Source organism: Carcharodon carcharias, chromosome 10, assembly GCF_017639515.1.
Source record: "Carcharodon carcharias isolate sCarCar2 chromosome 10, sCarCar2.pri, whole genome shotgun sequence".
Classification (NCBI taxonomy): Eukaryota; Metazoa; Chordata; class Chondrichthyes; order Lamniformes; family Lamnidae; genus Carcharodon; species Carcharodon carcharias.
Genome location: NC_054476.1, coordinates 81620580 through 81643214, shown reverse-complemented (window position 1 = coordinate 81643214; position 22635 = coordinate 81620580). Strand labels below are relative to the sequence as shown.

At 46.4% G+C, this 22635-nt stretch overlaps 1 protein-coding gene across 1 annotated transcript in view; it reads right to left on the bottom strand.

The window, feature by feature from the left end:
- The window catches only part of slc1a2b (solute carrier family 1 member 2b), a 302826-nt gene that overhangs the window by 265124 nt on the left and 15067 nt on the right, over window positions 1-22635 (bottom strand). Inside the window, exons 3-5 of the mRNA XM_041197559.1 lie at window positions 16722-16972; window positions 15192-15357; window positions 8786-8912 (exon numbers count right to left, since the gene is read on the bottom strand). Coding sequence (XP_041053493.1) covers window positions 8786-8912; window positions 15192-15357; window positions 16722-16972 — 544 coding nt within the window. The remainder of the gene's footprint in view (window positions 1-8785; window positions 8913-15191; window positions 15358-16721; window positions 16973-22635) is intronic.

Below are 22635 nucleotides of genomic sequence, written 5' to 3'. Positions count from 1 at the left end.
TAGGTGCAGTTAAGTAGGTAGGGGGTAGGTGGATGAGGTGGATAGGTGTAGGTAAGAGGGTAGGGGGTAGGTGGATGAGGTGGATAGGTGTAGGTAAGTGGGTAGGGGGTAGGTGGATGAGGTGGATGGGTGTAGGTAAGTGGGTGGGGGTAGGTGGATGACGAGGATGGGTGTAGGTAAGTGGGTGGGGGTAGGTGGATGAGGTGGATAGGTGTGGGTAAGTGGTGGCGGGGTAGGTGGATGAGGTGGATAGGTGTGGGTAAGTGTAGAGGGGGGTAGGTTGATGTGGTGGATTGGTGTAGGTAAGTGGTTAGGTGGTAGGTCGGTGAAGTGGAGAGGTGTGAGTAACTTGTTATTAGGGTAGGTGGATGAGGTGGATAGATGTGGGTAAGTGGGTAGGGGTTGGAGCTGAGATGGATAGGTGTACGTAAGTGGGTAGGCGGTAGGTGGATGAGGTGGATGGGTGTAGGTAAGTGGGTATGTGGTAGGTGGATGAGGTGGATAGGGTTAGGTAAGTGGGTAGGAGGTAGGTGGATGAGGTGGATAGGTGCAGGTAAGTGGGTAGGGGGTAGGTGGATGAGGTGGATAGGTGTAGGTAAGTGGGTAGGGGGTAGGTGTATGAGGTGGATAGGTGTAGGTAAGTGGGTAGGGGGTAGGTGGATGAGGTGGATGGGTGTAGGTGGATGAGGTGGATAGGTGTGGGTAAGGGTGCAGAGGCGTATGTGAATCAGGTGGATAGGTTTGCGTAAGTGTGTAGGGGGGTAGGTTGATGAGGTGGATAGGTGTGGATAAGTGGATGGGGGGGTAGGTGGATGAGGTGGATAGGTGTGGGTAAGTGTGTAGGGGGGTAGGTGGATGAGGTGGATAGGTGTAGGTAAGTGGTTAGGGGGTATGTGGATGAGATGGATGGGTATAGGTAAGTGGGTAGGTGGTAGGTGGATGCGGTGGATAGGTGTAGGTAAGAAGGTAGAGTGTAGGTGGATGAGGGGGATGGGTGTAGGTAAGAAGGTAGGGGGTAGGTGGATGAGATGGATAGGTCTAAGTAAGTGAGTAGGCGGTAGGTGGATGAGGTGGATGGGTGTAGGTAAGTGGGTAGGTGGTAGGTGGATGGTGTGGATAGGTGTAGGTAAGTGGGTAGGGGGTAGGTGGATGAGGTGGATACGTGTAGGTAAGAGGGTAGGGGGTAGGTGGATGAGGTGGATGAGGTGTAGGTAAGCAGATAGTGGGTAGGTGGTGAGGTGGTTAGGTGTAGGTAAGCAGATAGCGGGTAGGTAGATGAGATGGATAGGTGAGCGTAAATACATAGCGGGTAGCGGGTGTAGGTAGATGAGGTGGATAGGTGTGGGTAATTGGGCAGTGTGTATGTGGAGAGGTGGATAGGTGTGGGTAAGTGGGTAGCGGGTCGGTGGATGAGGTGGCTGGGTGTAGGTAAGTGGTTGGGTGTAGGTGGATGAGGTGGATATGTTTAGGTAAGTGGATATTGGGTAGGTGGATGATGTGGATAGGTGTAGGTAAGTGGGTAGGGGGTAGGTGGATGAGGTGGATGGGTGTAGGTGAGTCGGTGGGGGGGTAGGTGGATGAGGTGGATGGGTGTAGGTAATTGGGAGGGGGTAGGTGGATGAGGTGGATGGGTGTAGGTAAGTGGTTGGGTGTAGGTGGATGAGGTGGATAGGTGTAGATAACTGGGTAGGGGGTCGGTGGATGAGGAGGATGGGTGTAGGTAAGTGGGTAGGGGTTAGGTGGATGAGGTGGATGGGTGTCGGTAAGTGGGTGGGGGTAGGTGGATGAGTCGACAGGTGGGAATAAGTGTGTAGTGGGGTAGGTGGATCAGGTGGATAGGTGTGGGTAAGTGTGAAGTGGGGTAGGTGGATGAGGTGGATAGGTGTAGGTAAGTGGGTAGGGCGTAGGTGGATGAGATGGATAGGTGTACGTAAGTGAGTAGGCGGTAGATGGATGAGGTGGATGGGTGTAGGTAAGTGGGTAGGAGGTAGGTGGATGAGGTGGATAGGTGTAGGTAAGTGGTAGGTGGTAGGTGGATGAGGTGGATAGGTGTAGGTAAGTGGGTAGGGGGTAGGTGGATGAGGTGGATAGGTGTAGGTAAGAGGGTAGGGGGTAGGTGGATGAGGTGGATAGCAGTAGGTACTTGGGTAGAGGGTAGGCGGATGAGGTGGATGGGTGTAGGTAAGTGGGTGGGGGTAGGTGGATTACGAGGATGGGTGTAGGTAAGTGGGTGGGGGTAGGTGGATGAGGTGGGAAGGTGTGGGTAAGTGTGTAGAGGGGTAGGTGGACGAGGTGGATAGGTGTGGGTAAGTGGGTGGGGGTTTGGTGGATGAGGTGGATAGGTGTAGGTAAGTGGGTAGGGGGTAGGTGGATGAGATGGATAGGTGTACGTAAGTGAGTAGGCGGTAGGTGGATGAGGTGGATGTGTGTAGCTAAGTGGGTAGGTGGTAGGTGGATGAGGTGGATAGGTGTAGGTAAGAGGGTAGTGGGTAGGTGGATGAGGTGGATAGGTATAGGTATGTGGGTAGAGGGTAGGTGGATGAGGTGGATGGGTGTAGGTAAGTGGGTGGGGGTAGGTGGATGAGGTGGATAGGTGTGGGTAAGTGGGTGGCGGGGTAGGTGGATGAGTTGGATAGGTGTAAGTAAGTGTGTAGGGGGGTAGGTGGATGAGGTGGATAGGTGTGGGTAAGTGTAGAGGGGGGTAGGTTGACGTGGTGGATTGGTGTAGTTAAGTGGGTAGGTGGTAGGTCGGTGAAGTGGAGAGGTGTGAGTAACTGGTTATTAGGGTAGGTGGATGAGGTGGATAGATGTGGGTAAGTGGGTAGGGGTTGGAGCTGAGATGGATAGGTGTACGTAAGTGGGTAGGCGGTAGGTGGATGAGGTGGATGGGTGTAGGTTAGTGGGTAGGTGGTAGGTGGATGAGGTGGATAGGTGTAGGTAAGTGGGTAGGTGGTAGGTGGATGAGGTGAATAAGTGTAGGTAAGAGGGTAGGGGCTAGGTGAATGAGGTGGATAGGTGTAGGTAAGTGAGTAGGGGTTAGGTGGATGAAGTGGATGGGTGTAGGTAAGTGGGTGGCGGTAGGTGGATGACGTGGATAGGTGTTTGTAAGTGTTTAGGGTGGTAGGTGGATGAGGTGGGTAGGTGTGGGTAAGTGTGTAGGGGGGTGGGTGGATGAGGTGGATAGGTGTAGGTAAGTTGGTAGGGGATAGGTGGATGAGATGGATAGATGTGGGTAAGTGGGTAGGGGGTAAGTGGATGAAGTGGATAGGGGTGAGTAAGTGTGTCAGAGGGTAGGTGGATGAGGTGGATAGGTGTAGGTAAGTGGGTAGGGGGTAGGTGGATGAGGTGAATAGGTGTAGGTAAGTGGGTAGGGGGTAGGTGGATGAGGTGGATGGGTGAAGATAAGTGGGTGGGGGTGTAGGTTGATGAGGTGGCTGGGCATAGGTAAGTGGGTAGGGGGTAGGTGGATTAGGTGGATAGGTCTAGGTAAGTGGGTAGTGGGCAGGTCGATGAAGTGAATAGGTGTAGTTAAGTGGGTAGGGGGTAGGTGTATGAGGTGGATACGTGTAGGTAAGTGGGGAGGGGTTAGGTGGATTAGGTGGATAGGTGTGGGTAAGTCTGTAGGGGGGTAGGGTGGTAGGTGGATGAGGTGGATAGGTGTGGGTAAGTGGATGGGTTTTAGGTGGATGAGGTGGAAAGGTGTGGCTAAGTGGGTGGGGGGGTAGGTGGATGAGGTGGATAGATGTAGGTAAGTGTGTAGGGGGGTAGGTGGATGAGGTGGATAGGTGTGGGTAAGTCTGTAGAGGGGTAGTTTGATGTGGTGGATTGGTGTAGTTTAGTGGGTAGGGGGTAGGTGGATGAGGTGGATAGATCTAGGTAAGTGGGTAGGTGGTAGGTGGATAGCTGTGAGTAAGTGGTTATGGGGGTAGATGGATGAGGTGGATAGGTGTAGGTAAGTGGGTTGGGGTTAGGTGGATGAGGTGGATAGGTTTAGGTAAGTGGGTAGGGGGTAGGTGGATGAGGTGGATAGTTGTAGGTAAGTGGGTAAAGGGTAGGTGGCTGAGGTGGATAGATGTAGGTAAGTGGGTAGGTGGTAGGTAGATGAGGTGGATAGGTGTAGTTAAGTGGGTCGTGGTTAGGTGGATGAGGTGGATAGGTTTAGGTAAGTGGGTAGGGGGTAGGTGGATGAGGTGGATAGGTGTAGGTAAGTGGGTAGAGGGTAGGTGGATGAGGTGGATAGGTGTAGGTAAGTGAGTAGGGGGTAGGTGGATGAGGTGGATGGGTGTCGGTAAATGGGTAGGGGTTAGGTGGATGAGGTGGATGGGTGTAGGTAAGTGGGTGGGGGTAGGTGGATGACGTAGATGGGTGTAGGTAAGTGGGTGGTGGTAGTTGGATGAGGTGGATAGGTGCGGGTAAGTGTGTAGGGGGGTAGGTGGATGAGGTGGATAGGTGTGGGTAAGTGGGTGGGGGTGTAGGTGGATGAGGTGGATAGGTGTAGGTAAGTGTGTAGGCGGGTAGGTGGATGAGGTGGATAGGTGTGGGTAAGTGTGTAGGGGGGTAGGTTGATGTGGTGGATAGGTGTGAGTAAGTGGTTATGGGATAGGTGGATGAGGTGGTTGGGTGTGGGTAAGTGGGTAGGCGGTAGGTGGATGAGGTGGATGTGTGTGGGTAAGTGGGTAGTTGGTAGGTGGATGAGGTGGATAGGTGTAGGTAAGTGGGTTGGGGTTAGGTGGATGAGGTGGATAGGTTTAGGTAAGTGGGTAGGGGGTAGGTGGATGAGGTGGATAGTTGTAGGTAAGTGGGTAAAGGGTAGGTGGCTGAGGTGGATAGATGTAGGTAAGTGGTTAGAGGGTAGGTGTACGAGGTGGATAGGTGTAGGTAAGAGGGTAGGGGGTAGGTGGATGAGGTGGATAGGTGTAGGTAAGTGGGTAGCGGGTAGGTGGATGAGGTGGATAGGTGTAGGTAAGTGAGCAGGGGCTAGGTGGATGAGTTGGATGGGTGTAGTTAAGTGGGTAGGGGGTAGGTGGGTGAGGTGGATGGGTGTAGGTAAGTGGGTGGGGGTAGTTGGATGAGGTGGATAGGTGTGGGTAAGTGGGCGGGGGAGGTAGGGCGATCAGGTGGATAGGTGTGGGTAAGTGGGTGGAGGGGTAGGTAGTTGAGGTGGATAGATGTGAGTAAGTGGTTATTGGGGTAGTAGATGAGGTGGATAGGTGTGGGTAAGTGGGTAGGGGGTAGGTGACTCAGGTGGATAGGTGTGGGTAAATACGTCAGGGGCATAGGTAGATGAGGTGGATAGGTGTGGGTAAGTGGGTGAGTGGGTAGGTGGATGAGGTGGATAGGTGTGTGTAATTACGTACGGGGTGTAGGTAGATGAGGTGGATAGGTGTGGGTAAGTGGGTGGGTGGGTAGGTAGATGAGATGTATAGGTGTGCGTAAATACATAGTGGGTGCAGGTAGTTGAGGTGGATCGGTGTAGGTAAGTGGGTAGGTGGTAGGTGGATGAGGTGGATCTGTGTAGGTAAGAGGGTAGGGGGTAGGTGAATGAGGTGGATAGGTGTGGGTAAGTGGGTAGGGGGTAGTGGATGTGGTGGATAGGTGTAGGTAAGTGGGTAGGGGGTAGGTGGATGAGGTGGATGGGTGTAGGTAAGTGGGTGGGCGGGTAGGTGGATGAGGTGGATGGGTGGACGTAAGTGGGTAGGGGGTAGGTGGATGAGGTGGATGGGTGTAGGTAAGTGGGTGGGGGTAGGTGGATGAGATGGATAGGTGTGGGTAAGTGTGTAGGGAGTAGGTGGATGAGGTGGATGGGTGTCGGTAAATGGGTAGGGGGTAGGTGGATGAGGTGGATGGGTGTAGGTAAGTGGGTGGGGGTAGGTGGATGACGTGGATGGGTGTAGGTAAGTGGGTGGGGGTAGTTGGATGAGGTGGATAGGTGTGGGTAATTGTGTAGGGGGGTAGGTGGATCAGGTGGATAGGTGTGGGTAAGTGTGTAGGGGGGTAGGTGGATGAGGTGGATAGGTGTGGGTAAGTGGGTGGGGGGGTAGGTGGATGAGGTGGATAGGTGTAGGTAAGTGCGTAGGCAGGTAGGTGGATGAGGTGGATAGGTGTGAGTAAGTGGTTATGGGATAGGTGGATGAGGTGGTTAGGTGTGGGTAAGTGGGTAGTTGGTAGGTGGATGAGGTGGATAGGTGTAGGTAAGTGGGTTGGGGTTAGTTGGATGAGGTGGATAGGTTTAGGTAAGTGGGTAGGGGGTAGATGGATGAGGTGGATAGTTGTAGGTAAGTGGGTAGTGGGTAGGTGGCTGAGGTGGATAGGTGTAGGTAAGTGGGTAGAGGGTAGGTGCACGAGGTGGATAGGTGTAGGTAAGAGGGTGGGGGCTAGGTGGATGAGGTGGATAGGTGTAGGTAAGTGGGTAGCGGGTAGGTGGATGAGGTGGATAGGTGTAGGTAAGTGAGCAGGGGCTAGGTGGATGAGTTGGATGGGTGTAGTTAAGTGGGTAGGGGGTAGGTGGGTGAGGTGGATGGGTGTAGGTAAGTGGGTGGGGGTAGTTGGATGAGGTGGATAGGTGTGGGTAAGTGGGCGGGGGAGGTAGGGGGATGAGGTGGATAGGTGTGAGTAAGTGGTTATTGGGGTAGTAGATGAGGTGGATAGGTGTGGGTAAGTGGGTAGGGGGTAGGTGACTCAGGTGGATAGGTGTGGGTAAATACGTCGGGGGCTTAGGTAGATGAGGTGGATAGGTGTGGGTAAGTGGGTGAGTGGGTAGGTGGATGAGGTGGATAGGTGTGTGTAATTACGTACGGGGTGTAGGTAGATGAGGTGGATAGGTGTGGGTAAGTGGGTGGGTGGGTAGGTAGATGAGATGTATAGGTGTGCATAAATACATAGCGGGTGCAGGTAGTTGAGGTGGATAGGTGTAGGTAAGTGGGTAGGTGGTAGGTGGATGAGGTGGATCTGTGTAGGTAAGAGGGTAGGGGGTAGGTGAATGAGGTGGATAGGTGTGGGTAAGTGGGTAGGGGGTAGTGGATGTGGTGGATAGGTGTAGGTAAGTGGGTAGGGGGTAGGTGGATGAGGTGGATGTGTGTAGGTAAGTGGGTGGGCGGGTAGGTGGATGAGGTGGATGGGTGGACGTAAGTGGGTAGGGGGTAGGTGGATGAGGTGGATGGGTGGAGGTAAGTGGGTGGGGGTAGGTGGATGAGATGGATAGGTGTGGGTAAGTGTGTAGGAAGTAGGTGGATGAGGTGGATAGATGTTGGTAAGTGGTTAAGGGGGTAGGTGGATGAGCTGGATTGATGTGGGTATATGGTAGGGGTGGGTGGATTAGGTGGATAGGTGTAGGTAAGTGGGTAACGGGGTAGGTGGATGAGGTGGATAGGTGTGAGTAAGTGGGTGGTGTGTAGGTGGATGAGGTGGATAGGTGTGGGTAAATACGTAGGGGGTGTAGCTAGATGAGGTGGATAGGTGTGGGTAAGTGGGCAGGGGGTAGGTGGATAGGTCGATAGATGTGGGTAAGTGGGTAGGATGGTAGGTGGATGAGGTGGATAGGTGTGGGTAAGTGGGTAGGGGGCAGTTGAATGAAGTGGGTAAGCCAATAAGGGGAGATCATGGTGTAATGTTAATGTCACTAAACTAATAATCCAGAGGCTCAGGTTTATGCCCTTGGGACATAGGTAGAACTCCCACCATGGAAGCTCATGAAATATAAATTCAGTTAATAATATCTAAAATATAAAATTAGTCTCAGTAATGGTGATCATGAAACTATCATTGATTGTTGTAAAAACCAATCTGATTCACTAATCCAGTTAAGGAAGGAAATCTGCCATCCTTACCTGTTCTGGCATATATGTGGCTCCAGATCCACAGCAATCTTGTTGACTCTTAACTGCCCTCTGTAATGGCCAAGCAAGCCATTCAGTTCAAGGGCAATTAGGGATAGGCAGCAAATGCTGGCCTTGCCACTAATAGCCACATCCCATTAAAGAATAAAGTGGTTATAGGTTAGGTGGGTGAGTGAGTAATCACATTGAGAGTAAAGTCAGGTCAGATGAGGAGGGTAGTCTGCTCATTGGAAGGGTAGTTGGAGGGTGAAGGGGGATCAGGAGGGTAGTCTGGGGGCTCAGGGGGTGTTTCTTACAGGGTTGGGAGGGGTAGTCAGGGTGATAGGTAGTTGGGAGGAATCTGAGTGAGTGATTCACTTCAGGAGTTACTCAAGAGCTAGACTAGGCTTTAATCAGTCTAACATTTCCTGGTTAGCTGTTCAGGTAAGTATTTTGGAGCTCTCCCAGGTCTCTGACTCTCGCTCAGAGGTGGAGTCATTTGTAAAGGGTGCAGGGGAGCAGTCTGTCGGAAGTTGAAACTTCTTGGTCCAAATGTTGGGACTTGTACAATGTCCCAACACGCATTTCAGTCTGGCATCTGATCTCCAATGATCCAGAGACTGAAAGATTCAGCCCATCTCTTTAAGAAAGGCATTTATTATTTCAGTTAAAACTATCAATTAATAGCCAGTGAATGTCCAACATTAATCATAAGGTCAATGTCCCCTTTGTACTGGCTCAGAAAACCCTTCTAGCTGGAAGAAGGGTTTCATGAGGTGAAGGTCGGTTGAAATGTTCCTCCCTAAAAGTGAATGACTGGCCATAATTGGGTTAAAATGGAAAGGGTTCCAGAGCAGGCAAATATTGATGGTCATTTGACATGTGGGGAAGGGCATCCTACAGACAATCTTGCTGATTATAGATTGAATGGTTATTCAAACGATGAGAGTGATTGATGCTATAACTCTTACCACATAATCATTATCACCAACTTCATAACAATCTCATTGAGGATGCTGAAGAAATCCACCATCAACTTTGCCTTCTCCCCCATTTTCCCCATTGCGATCCCAAAGGCAATGAAAAATCCAATCAAACCTGCAAGAGAGGGAATCACAAGTATGCTGAGACTGGGAAAATATGCCATCTCCAAAGAGTCATGACTGGCCACTCCTAAATAACCCAACCAAACATGTACACAGTCTGGGGTAGATTTACAAGCTGTAGCTCCAGACTGAAACTGATTTGGCTCCTTCTTTAAACCCCTCAATATATAAACTGTCCCTTGTATTAACCACTCCTTATATAAACTGCCTGATATATACATTGCTCACTATATAAACTGCACATATAAACACCACCCATGAAATGAATGGATATAATAATTGGATGGTCTCTCTTACAGAAAGTTTCTTTATCAGGAGATTCTCAATCAGGAGATTCTCTAACAGGAGATCCTCTAATGGGAGATTATCACATCACTCAGGAGATTCACTAATGGGGGATTCATTAATGGGAGATTCTCTAATGGGAGATTATTACTCGAGAGATTCTCACTTGGGAGATTCCCAATCCAGGGATTCTCTAATGGGAGTGTCTCCAAAAGATGATTCATCATTAAATGCAGGTCGAGGTCAGGATGGGACATTCCAAGTCTAGTGTCCCCGTTCCTTCACTTACCGCAGTTGGCCTGATATCTCGACTAGCAATGACTTAATTGGTGTGCTGGTAGATGGAAGCTGTTCATAAAGAGCAGGAACCCTGAGAATCAGTAATTTAAAAAGAGCGACAACAGTGAGGAGCAGCTGATTAAAAAGCATAGAAACCCAGAAGACCAGCGACTTAAAGGAGTGGAGATAGAGAGCAGCAACTGATACCTGACAAACTAAGGGGTAAATCTAAAAAACGACGCCATGGTCAGTATGGCAGAAGGAGTGGTGGAAGCTGAAGAATCTGAACTTAATATTTAGATAAATAGTAAACACTAAGAGCACAGTATCCTCCAGGTAAGCAATTAGATCTAAAAACATTGCTGAAAGCAGAGACATGCTGTTGAAGCATTTCATCTTGTACTCATCAGGACAGATACAAGAATGCCAAATTTTAAAAGCAACAGCAATTTGAACTGCATGCGAAAAGGGTGCTGATTGGCTAGCAAGTCAGCTCTGATTGCCATGGAAAATGCACTAGGGAACTATTGTCCCCCCAACTCCTTTATTTAAGTGAATAAAGGTACAATGCTTGGACACGTTCCCTTTGCCTGCAGATGACAGGTCCCTGCACATGAATATATGTAGCTTCGAGGAAGCGTAAGTGAGCCCCATTGTCAGCCTGACTGATAATCTTAAATTGGTTTTTAGTGCAATTCTTAACACACTCAAGATTGTTCAGCAAGTGCTGTCATGGAATCACATCTAACATTAGGCATTATGTTCTGAATTTTGCAAGTGCAGGCTGGTTGAGTACTCCGCCTATTGCAAAGAGCTGAAGGTTTGTGCTGTTCGATATGATCTACCAGTCATTGGGAGATACAGCCTAAGTACCTGGCATCACACCAGCACTGAAATCCGCATACCACATTACTCATTTGTGTGATAGGCAGAACACCTTTTTGACTTGATGGCAGCATCCTGTAGGTAAGAAAAGCCCCTCATGTTGCTACAGCATAGCAGCAGTTTGAAACTTGCCATGGGATTCCCCTCTGGGCTCAGCTCACATTAACATTTTCATCAGTATCCGTGAGAAACCTGTTTCTAACCTCCTATCCGTACTATTTTGAATATGTAGATGATACATTTGCCATGCAGCTACATGTAAGAATTACATACCTCAAAATGCTCAATTAAAGTTGTCACTTTCATACCTGGAAAGCGCCCAGTCTTCCTCAAATTACCCTGCAAGGGTAAAGTATCCCAAAAATTAGAGCAACAGGTGAAGCTAGTCATTTCATGCTGTTACTATGTAGTAGCAACATGAATGGTATTTTCCATTAACAGGAATCTACCATCAAGTCAAAAACATTTTCTGCCCACCACACAATTGGGTAATGTGGTATATGAATTTCAGTGCCAGTGTGATGCCAGGTACATAGGCCGCACGCCCCAATGACTGGTGGATCACACCAAACAGCACGTTCCTTTAGTTCATGATGGACAGAGAACTGACCATACTCAACTAGACCATGCTTGCAAAATGCAGAACATAATGGCCAGGATTTTCCACTCAGCGATTTGGGGGCGGGGCCCGGTTGCCGAGGGGAAAATGACGCGAGATGATATCGGGAGGAACCCGAAAACTTTTAGGAAGGCGGGCGGACAGCGAAATCAGTTGTACGCCTGCCGACCTCTATTTAAAGTAATTAAAGACCTGCCCATCCCACCTTAAGGCTGGCGGGCAGGCCAGGAGCCCCAGCAGGCTCTAGATTATTGATGAAACTTCATCCACTAGCGGGGTGAAGTTTCATGTCCGTATTGTAAAAGTTAATAAACTGTACATGTTCTTTATTAACATGTCCCATCTCATGTGACATTGTCACATGAGGGGGGCATGTTAATAATTTTTTAATGTTTCTATTTTTAATGTTTTTGACACTATCAGTATTCTCCCTGAGACAGGACTTTGCCTCAGGGAGAAGCGCACTCTTTCACACACATGCACGAAAGAGCACACTTTGACAGCTGGGGATTCCCTCTCCCCTACCCCCCTCCAGAACAGGAAGCACATAGTGCTTCCCGTTGGGAATGCCCACTGGACGGGCCTTAATTGGCCCGCCCACTTAAAATGGCGGCAGGCCCCATCGGCTGCCCACCCGCCGCCAAGCTGGCAGGGCCCGCACACCCACCAAGGGCAAAATTCTGCCCAATGTTTAACGTTAGGTATGATTCAATGAGTGGACAGCACTTGCTGAACTTGTTTGAGTGTGTGAGGAATTATACCAACAACCAATTTAAGATTATCAGTCAGGTTCCCAATGTGGCTCACTTACACTTGCAAGTATCTATATATACTCATACACAGGGTTGTTTGTCTGTTGTTTGCAGGCAAAAGGAACATGTCCAGGCATTGCACATTTGTGACTTAAATAAAAGAGTAAGAGACAATAGTTCCTTGACCAATCACAGTCCACTTGCCAATCAATTGGTACCTTTTTCTCATGCAGTATAAATTGTTGCTCCCTTTGAAATGTGGCATCATTGCATCTGTCCTGATGAGTGCAAGATGTAAAGCTTCCACAGGTGCTGCATGATTTGCTGGGTATTTCCAAAGTTTCTTGTTTATATTTACAATTTATATTAGGTGAGGGAACTGAGAGTAAGGTATCCAAGTTTGCTGATGATGCAAAGCTAGGTGGGAAAGTAAGCTGTGAGGAGGACGCAGAGTATGCAAAGGGTTATAGACTAAGGGCTAAGTGAGAGGGCAAGAGAGTGGCAAATGATGTATAATGTGGGGAAATGTGAGGTTATTTATTTAGGAAGAATAGAAAAACTGAATAATTTTTAAGTGATGAGAAACTATTAATGTTGGTATTCAACGGGATTTGGGTGCCCTTGTACATGAAACATAGAAAGTTGACTTACAGGTACAACATGTGACTAGGAGGGCTAATGGCATGTTGGTCTTTATTGCAAGGGGATTGGGGTGTAAAACCAAGGAAGTCTGGCTACAATTATACAGGGCTTTGGTGAAACCACAACTAGAATACTGCGCAGAGTTTAAGTCTCCATGCCTACGAAAGGATATACTTGTCTCATTAGGGTGAAATGAGAGCTCCTGATTGATTCCTGGCATGAAAGGAGTTGGCCGATGAGGAGAGCTAGAGTAGAATGGACCGATACTCTCTGGAATTTGGAAGAATGAGAGGTGACCTTATTGAAACATATCAGATTGTGAGAGGATTTGACATGGTAAATGCTGAGAAGCTGTTTCTCTTGGATGGAGAGTCCATAATTAAAGGGCTTAGACTCAGGATAAATGATCGGCCATTTCAGACTGAGATGAAGAGCTTTCTTCATTTGGAGAAGTGTGAGTCTTTGGAACTTTCTACTCCAAAAGTTAGCAAATGCTGAGACATTGAGTATTTTCATGGGAATCAAGGGATCTGGGGATCGCGCAGGAAAGTGGAGTTGAGGTCAAAGATCCACCATGATCATATTAATTGGCAGAGCAGGCTTGAGGGACTGTATGGTCCACCACTGCCCCTAGTTCTTGTGTTACCTGCATACATTCTACCTGCAGCAGCACTGTACTGGCTGGTTATTAAAGGGAAAGTGCACCCACAATTGGACTCGGCACCCCTGGCCTAGTGTTAGAAGAGAAATGGCTAATGTTCCCATTTCTCCTGATTCTGGCTGCAGAGTGTAGGTCTGTGGCCTCTGCTCAGGACACAATTAGGCACAGCCATAGCACTATAGTCCAGTTAGCTTGACGTCTGTTGTGGGGAAGTTATTAGAATCAATCATTAAGAAGGTTTTAGCTGGGCACTTAGAAGAGCTCAAGGCAATTGGGAAAATTTAGCATGGTTTTGTGAAAGGAAAATCATGTTTAACCAATTTATTGGAGTCTTTTGAAGGAGTAACATGCACAGTGAATAAAGGGGAGCCTGTGAACGTACTGTACTTGAATATCCAGAAGGCATTTGATGAGGTGCCACATCAATGATTTATTATGGTAAATAAAAGTGCATGGTGTACTGGGTAATGTATTAGCATGGATAGAAGATCGGCTGGCTGGCAGAAAGCAGAGTATGTATGGATGGGTGTTTTCTTAATTGGCAGAATGTGACGAGTGGAGTCCCACAGGGGTCTGTACTGAGGCATCAACTTTTTACAATTTACATCAATGACGTAGATGAGGGGAGCGAAGACATGGTAGCTAAATTTGCAGATGATACAAAGATAGATAGGAAAGTATGTTGTGAAGAGGACATGCTGAGGTTGCAGATGGATATAGATAGGTTGAGTGAGTGGGCAAAGATCTGGCAAATGGAGTTTAATGTGGGAAAAAGTGAAGTTGTTCACTTTGGCAGGAAGAACAAAAAAGCAGAGCATTATTTAAATGGAGAACAGCTGCATAATTCTGAGGTGCAGAGGGAACTAGGTGTTCTAGTACATGAGTCATAAAAAGTTAGTGTGCAGGTACAGCAAGTAATTAAGAAGGCTAATGGAATGCTATCCTTTATTACGAGAGGGATTGAACATAAAAGTAAGGATGTTATGCTTCAGTTATACAGGGCATTGGTGAGACCACACCTTGAATACTGTGTGCAGTTTTGGTCTCCTTATTTAAGGAAGGATGTAAATGCATTGGAGGCGGTTCAAAGGAGGTTTATTAGATTGATACCTGGAATGAGTTGGTTGTGTTATGAGGAAAGGTTGGGCATGCTGGGCTTGTTTCCACTGAAGTTTAGAAGAGTGAGGGGTGATTTAATTGAAGCATGCAAGATCCTGAATGGCCTTGACAAGGTGAGTGTAGAAAGAATGTTGCCTCCTGTGGGTGAGTCCAAAACTAGGGGGCACTGTTTTAAAATTAGGGGTCACCCTTTTAGGACAGAGATGAGGAGAAATATTTTATCTCAGAGGGTTGTGCGACTTTGGAAGGTGGCAGAGGCGGGGTTATTGAATATTTTTTAAGGCAGAGGCAGATAAATTCTTGTTAGGCAGGGAATCTCAAAGGTTATCGGGGTTAGATGAGAATGTGGAAATCGAAACACAAGAAGATCAGCCCTGATCTTATTGAATGGTGGAGCAGGCTCGAGGGTCTGAATGGTCTACTCCTGTTCCTATTTCTTACGTTCTTATGCTATTGTATAATATTCCAGTAATCAGGGTCAGACAGAAGCAATAGGAGAATGAAGCCACAATATCTTATATATTCCAGACAGGAAGGTGCAAACTGGCAGCAAAAAGGGAGGACCACATTCATTTATACTGCAGTTGAGTAAATCAATGTCTCTCAGGCCTTCCTATACACCAAGATATTTATGTATATCTTGCATTTTCCCTCTCCCACTCAGGAAGGTACACTTATGTGTGTCAGTGTGACTCAATCCATGTGGATGGTACTTCCATTTATCTCTCAGTCACCCTCAGGCATACATATGTGTATTAATATCTCTAATGGAAGTTCCTCTACCCTCAAATATCTGTGAGTGAGTGAGACTGAAAAGAGGGTGTAAGTACACTGGTGTGACTCACTCCGTCACTATGAGATACTTGAATCAGTGTTTGCAGGGCAAAGCTTGAACAATACTGAGGGAGAAAAGCACAGGGAAGCCTAGACTATATAGAGAGCTGCTGGATAAGACAAATATATTTTTCCTCAGCTAAAATGTCTTCTGCTCCATAACATACAGAAGGATGAATGTTGAGATGACCTTACCCAACACATTCATCCCATCCTTGAACTGCAAGGTTTTTGTCACAGTGAAACTGGGTCCCTCTGACTCTGCCAGTGTTTCATTCACCTCTTCCAGCATGAGCCCAGTGAGGTTCGAAATGCTTTTATCCTCAGGAGGATTCTCTACTCTCTTGGTAACCGTTTGTATCTATTGGAGGAGAGAAGAATAATTAGGTGAGTGAAGTAAATGATTGTATTCCAGATCATAAAACTTCTGGAAGTGGTGAATTTAGAGACACGGAGATATTTAGACCAATGTTTAAGGGCCAGGACTCTGTTCAGCAAATCCTACTGTATTTATTAAGCGACAGAACATTGTTACTGTGCCACCAGTTATTATATCAATGTCTGGCTAGCACCTGTCATTCCTCAGACAGCCATTTTAAGTGTCAAGGTTCCACTGCTCTATGGACTGATGTGATATGTCCTTCTTCAGATCATTGGAACAGGAGTAGGCCATCCAGGCCCCTCGAGCTTGTTCTGATATTCAATCAGATAATGGCTGATTTGTATCTCAACTCCATTTAGCCTCCTTAGCTCCATATCCCTTGATACTACTATCCAACAAAAATCTATCAATCTTAGTCTTGAAAGCTCCATTTGACTCAGGAAGCATAAACTTTTTGGGGAGAGGTTTCTAGATTCCTGTTCCCCTTTGTGTGACAAGTGCTTTCTCATTTCCCTCTCAGTTCTAATGCTTCCTTGTTATGGACTTTCCACCAGAGGAAATAGCTCCTCTGTATCTACCCTATCAAATCCCTTCATCCTTTTTAACACCTCGATCAGATCACCCCTCAATCTTCTCCACTCAAGGGAACACAAACCAAGTTTATGCAACTTAGCCTCATGATGTTATTTCTGGTATCATTCTGCTGGTGCTGTTTGTATTAATTCATTTATTTTTATTATCCAGTATTAGACAGCCAACTGCTTCTAATAGATTTAGAATACCAACTGTTTTAGATTACAGGTGGGGAGGCATGGGGAGGCACATCATTTCTTCCTTCCAGGCCAGCTCCAGGTGATTATATTTTTGGGAATAAATCATTTCCCAGCATGCTGTATTGCTTTCCTCAGTTTAGCTGGAAGTGCAGATTCTGGGGTACACAGTTGTGGAAGTCCTGCTGTCTGATCCATGCCTGGCGCTTTGCAATTGCCAATGTGAGCTGTTGGAGAGTGGGGAGGGAGACGTGCCTAGAGGATCCTTATAAAACCTACATCACCCCAGCACGTCAGCATCAAAAATAAAATCAACTGGCTTCCTGCTCCCCATCCCCCAGCTTCTCCTCTCCTCGCCCTGATATTACCTACTTGCCCCTTCCTTCACCAGATGCCCCCTGTCTTCACCTTTCCACTCCCCATTGCCCTGGTCCCCATCTCAAGAGAGCACTGAACTGCTCCTCACCATGAAGCCCCCCCCGCCCCACACCCCACCCATACCAGCCTATCACATGTAGGTGTATCTGTGAAGCTAGCTGTGTTCTGATTCAAATAAACCACCCATTCCATTACCTGCTGAAAACAAGCTTGCACCAAGTTTTCAGGAAAGAGATTTCGGATGAGATCCAGAAAGGCATCCAGACTTGACACCTCATCATTCTTCTTCCCTTCTCCCAGCTGCTTCTTCAGTGCCGGGTTTCCAGGGTGAATGGCGAGCACCAGGATCACACCGAGCACTGCAGCAATGATGGTGGTAGACATGTAGTACACCATGGCTCTGGTTCCCAGGCGTCCACTGGACTTAGCATCGAGTCCAGACAGGCCTTGCCAAAGTCAAAAAACATATCTTTGATACAGCAGTTTAAAGCTACAGAAACATTTATTTATATTGGACATAATTCCCAAATATCAATTTCCAGTATCTGGGGTCATCAGCCAAACCATACTTACAAAGAATAGAAAAGCCTCCCAGAGAACTTCTGACAGTCACTCTAAATCTGTGTTCTATGGTTACTGATCCGAAGGCCCTTGCAAAAGAGTTTCTCCTTATTTACTGTACCAAAACTCTTCATGATGTTTAATGCCTCGATTATATTTCCAGTTAATCTTCTCTGCCCTAAAGAGAACAACTCTAGCTTCTGGAGCCCCACATAACTGGGGTCCCGCACCCTTGGTACCATTCATTGCATCCTCTATAAGGCATTGACATTCTTCCTAAAGTGTGATGCCTAGAATTATCACAATATTCCAGATGGGCCAAACCAGTGATCTTTGAAGATTTAGCATAACTTCCTTGTTTTTTACTAAATGGCTTTATTGATGAACCCAAGGATCCAATTTGATTTTTTAAACAGACTTCCAGCCTCCTCCATCTTCAAATATTTCCACATGTACACTCCCAGGTCTCTCTTCTTTAAAATGTTATAATTTAGTTTGGTTTGCCTCTCCTCAGTCTTCCTATCAAAATGTATCACTTCACACTACTCCAAGTAAAATTTCATCAACCTGCCTGTTTCACCAGTCCTTCTAAATCCTCCTGAAATTTGTTACTATCTTCCATACTGTTTGCTACATTTTTGAATTTCCCCACCACCAGCTTTAGGCTGATTGGTCTGCAGAACCCCCTCATTTTTGAACATGAGTATAACATTTGTAGTTTTCCAGTCCTTTGTCACTGCTCCCATATCGAAGGGCCTTTGGAAAATTGTGGTCAGAGCCTCTGCTACCCCAATCCTTACTTGCTTCAAAAACCTAAGTTGCATTCCAAATAAAAACAGAAAATGCTGGAAATGCTCAGCAAGTCCAGCAACATCAGTGGAGAGAGAAACAGAGTTAAATTTTCAGGGTGATGATCTTTCATCAGAACAGGAAAAAGTTGTCAATGTTGCAGGTTTTAAGTGAGTACAGAGGCAGGGAAAGGAGGGAGTGGGAAAGGACCAAAGGGAAGGCCTGTGATGGGGTGGAGAGATTAAATGATAAAAGGAATGATGGTGCAAGGCAAAAGGGGATGGTAATGGGACAAGGATAGAAACAAAAGATGTGTCTAGAGGAGGTTTAAATGGGAAAAGCAAAAACATTACCAACAAGTGGCATCCAAAAAGAAAATGGGGGCAGTGGTTATGATCAGAAATTGTTGAACTTAATGTTGAGTCCAGAAGGCTATGGCCTAAGTATCTAATAGAACAATGAAGTGCTGTTCCCCAAGTTTATGTTCAGCTTCATTGGAACAGTGTAGGAGACTGGGGACAGAGAGGTCAGAGTGAGAGCAGAGTTGAGAATTTAAATGACAGGTAACCAGAAGATCGGAGTCATAATTGCAGACTAAATGGAGATGTTTTCTGAAGTTGACACCTAGTCTGTGAGATAAAAGGGTAGGTGTTGCACCTCCTTGCCTGCCTTCATTTTCTCTCTTCCTACCTTCCAAAGCCCCAAACACTCCTTACAAGTGAAACAGTGACTTACATTTACTTCTTTCAATTTAATATAATGAATTTGCTGCTCAAAATGCAATCTGCTTTTTTTTAGGGAGACCAAACACAGATTGGGTGGCCGCTTTGCAGAACTCCTCTGTTCAGACAGCAAACATGTGCCCGAGCTTCCAGTCGCCTGTTATTTCATTCTCCACCCTGCTCCCACTTTGACCTTTCATTGCTCTGTCTCCTGCAGTGTTCCAATGAATCTCAAGTCCAAGGAACAGCACCTCAGCTTTCAACTAGGCACTTTACTCAACTAGGGATGGGCAATAAGTGCTGGCCCAGCCAGCGAAGCCCACATCCCCCTTTCCCTTTCCCTGCCTCTGTACTTGCTTAAAAACTATTACATCTCTAACTATTTTCAGATCTGTTAAAGGCCATCAACCTGAAATCTTAACCCTGTTCCTCTCTCTACAGTTGCTACTGAGTATTTCCAGCATTCCCTGTTTTTATTTCAGATTTCCAGCATCTGCAATATTTTGCTTTTGCAATAAAATACATCCCATCCAGAATAGGTGATTGTTCTATTTTGAGCATTGCCAACCTTTCAAATATCTTTTCCTTTTTATCTATTTTTATCTGATCTAATTTCTCTACTACCTCCTACTTTATTGTGATAAAATTAATTCAAATTCCTAACAGAAGTTAAGGCATGGGATGTGGCTCAATGGTTGTGCTCTCTCCAGAGGCTTCAGCTTAAAATCTAGACTGGTGCTACAGTGCAGTAGTATGGGAGTTTTGTACTTTCGGAGCTGCCATCATTTGCATGAGATGTTAAACCAACGCCCCTCAGGTGGGCATAAAAGATTCAACGGAACAATCTCCCCAGTGTCCTAACCCATATTTGTCTTTCAACCAACATCACAAAAAGAGATTATATGATGGTTATCACATTGTTCTTTGTGAGACCTTTCTGTGCGCTCTTCTTTAGTCATAGAGTTTGATGCACACATGTAGTAGTTGCTGCTGCTGTTTTGTAAATAAAGTTCAATGTCTCCACTAAGAAACATTGTCTGAAGATCACCTCCATAACAAACTGGCAATGAGAATAAATCAGATTCAGTGCTGTAACTCACCCAGCGATTGTGAGTATTTAAGTTTGTTAAAAATAAAAGAAGATCTCCTCATCCGAAATGCCACAGTTTGGTAGAATTGATCCTTTTGAGCCAGCTGCAGGTGATAAGCCTCAATATATAGAACGTTTTGCATTCTTCTTTCAAGCAAACAAAATCAAGGGGAATGAAATGTGGATAGCAATTCTCCTGAGTACTTGTGGGAGCAAGACCTAGGGCGGATGGGCCCCACTGGCTCGGTGGTGGGCGGGCAGCAGATCGCTGCTGCTGAAATGGGCCCCACTGCCCGACGGGAAGCGCTATGCACTTCCTGTGCGGTGAGGGGGGGAATGGATTTCCCAACTGTCAGAGTGCGCTCTTTCGCGCATGCGCATGAGAGAGCACCCATCTCCCTGAGGCAAAGTGCTGCCTTAGGGAAATCGCTGAAAGGCTGGCAAATATAAAAAATAGAACAATAAAAAATTCATTCACATGTCCGCCTCATGTGAAAATGTCACACGAGATGGGACATGCTAATGAAATAAACAAAAACTTTATTAAACGTTTTTAAAACCGCTATCAAACCTTATCCCGCCACTATAAAAAAAATCACCTACCCGCCTGCCCGTTGGGCCCTTGCGCTGAGCCGAAGTTCGCACGGGCCCGTCAAAATCGTCGACGATTGGCAAGTTAAGAGCCTTAACGAGGCCTTTAACTAATGACGGGCACGTGTCCCGCTGCATAGCGCGCCCACAGCACGCCAGCCAGAAGATTCTGCCCTAGAGTTTAATTCAAAGCTTGACAGTCCCCAGTGCCCAGATTCAATGACTTTCAGCGAATTAGTAGAGCTCGTTAAGGGACATTTTCAACCCAATCCCTCAGTGACAAATGCAGAGGCTCAGGTTCAATTCGTGGAATAGAGCCCCAGGGGAGACAAGTCACTACCTATGTGGTGAAATTAAAACATTAACAGAATATTGTGATTTCAGTGAAATCCTGATACACTTGTTTGGGGATCGTTTGGTCTGTGGCGTGCAGGAAGACACTATTCAGCCATGATTGCTGACTGAAGTGAATCTTGATTTTAAGAAAGCGTTAGAAATAGCACTGGTGATGGAACCGCTGTAAGGGATTCACAAGCAATTCAAGGGGCACAAAATGGGGCCATTCACCTTGTCGGGCTGGAGCAGTCAGCCAAAAGTGGTGCAAAAAGACAGAACTTCACTGCAAAGTGGGAAACCGAAAAATGAGAGGAAACAGCTTAGCAGCTAAATCATAAAATAATTTTTATTGGAAACAATCAGTCTCCTAGCGATTGGCAATTTAAGAAAGTAGAACATTATTTTTGTGTCAGAAGTGGACACATAATGAGTCAGTGCAAAGGGAGATTTAAACAGGCCTCCAAACAACAAAATCCAATGAAATATATAGTGTGGAAGAGCCAGAAACAACCAATTCTGACATTTATTCATTATTCAACATGAAAGTTGGGAAGACAGAGCCAATATTTGTTACAGTGCAAGTGAATGGTAAACCATTAAAAATGGAAGTAGACACGGGTGCTTCTCCCACTGTAATAGGAGAATACACTTTCAGATATTTAAATAAAGCTGATCAACAATTAAATTGGTACAAACATCTGCTAAGTTGAAAACGTACACAGGTGAAAAAATCCAAGTGAAAGGTATCCCTAGAGTACCTGTTTATCATAGACACCAATCGGCACAGCTACCAGCGAAGGTGAAGGGCCAAGCCTTCTAGGGCGTGTTTGGTTGAAGGAGAATAAATTAAACTGGTCCGAAATCTTCCAGTTTAGAGCAGGTGGACTACCAGAGCAGCTAAAAGAATGACACCATCTTCAAGGATGAACTGGGAAAAATCCAAGGCATACAGGCCAAGATTTATGTGGACCCAGAAGCAACTTCTCGCTTCTTGAAAACAAGACCGGTGCCATACACCCTGAGAGAGAAGGTTGATGCTGAGTTGAACCAGCTAGAGAGGTTGGGTGTCATAAAAGAGGTTCAGTTCTTTAGTTCCCTTTAAGGGGAGGTGATGGTGTAGTGGTATTTTCACTAGACTACTAATCCAGTAAACCCAGGGTAATGCTCTGGGGACCCAGGTTTGAAACCTGCCACAGCAGATGGTGGAATTTAAATTCAATAAAAATCTGGAATTAAAAGCCTAATGATGACCATGAAACCATTGTTGATTATAGTCAAAGTGGTCACAAGATGGACGATGGTACAGAGAGGCTAATATGTTATGTGTCCAGGACACTCACCACAGGTGAAAAAGGATATTCAACAAGGAAGGCATGCTGATTATTTCTGGAGTAAATAAATTCCACCAATCCATGCACGGGTGGCATTTCACGATAGTATCAGACCACAAACCACTTCTGGGTCTGTTTAGTGAGGAAAAAGCCATGCCTCCCATAACTTCTGCAAGAATTCAAAGATGGGCCCTAATTTTGGCAGCATACGAATACATCTTTGTATATAAACCAGGGATTCATATAGCAAATGCCAATGCCCTATGCCATCCTCCTTTGCAAGAGAACAATCAACATGTCCCAATCCTACAGGAGTTCGTGTTAGTGATGAATTTTCTACATTCCTCACCAGTCTGTGCCAGGCAGATAAGAAACTGGACAAATTGTGATCCAGTCCTTCTTGAGTGAGAGACCAAGTGTTACGATAGTGCGGAGTTATCTTTGGTAGCCAGGGATGGACTGTGATATTGAAAATGTGGTAAATCATTGTGGTAAACTGTGTGCAATGTCAACAGCTACAAAAGTTGCCAGTCACAGCCCCATCACACCCATGGGAGTGACCTGGTAGACTCTGGGTGCGATTGCACATTGATCATGTAGGTCCTTTCCTTGGAACTATGCTTCCACTCATGATCATTCCAAGTGGTTGCACTTTTATGAGGTAAAGTCACCAATATCCGGTACTACTA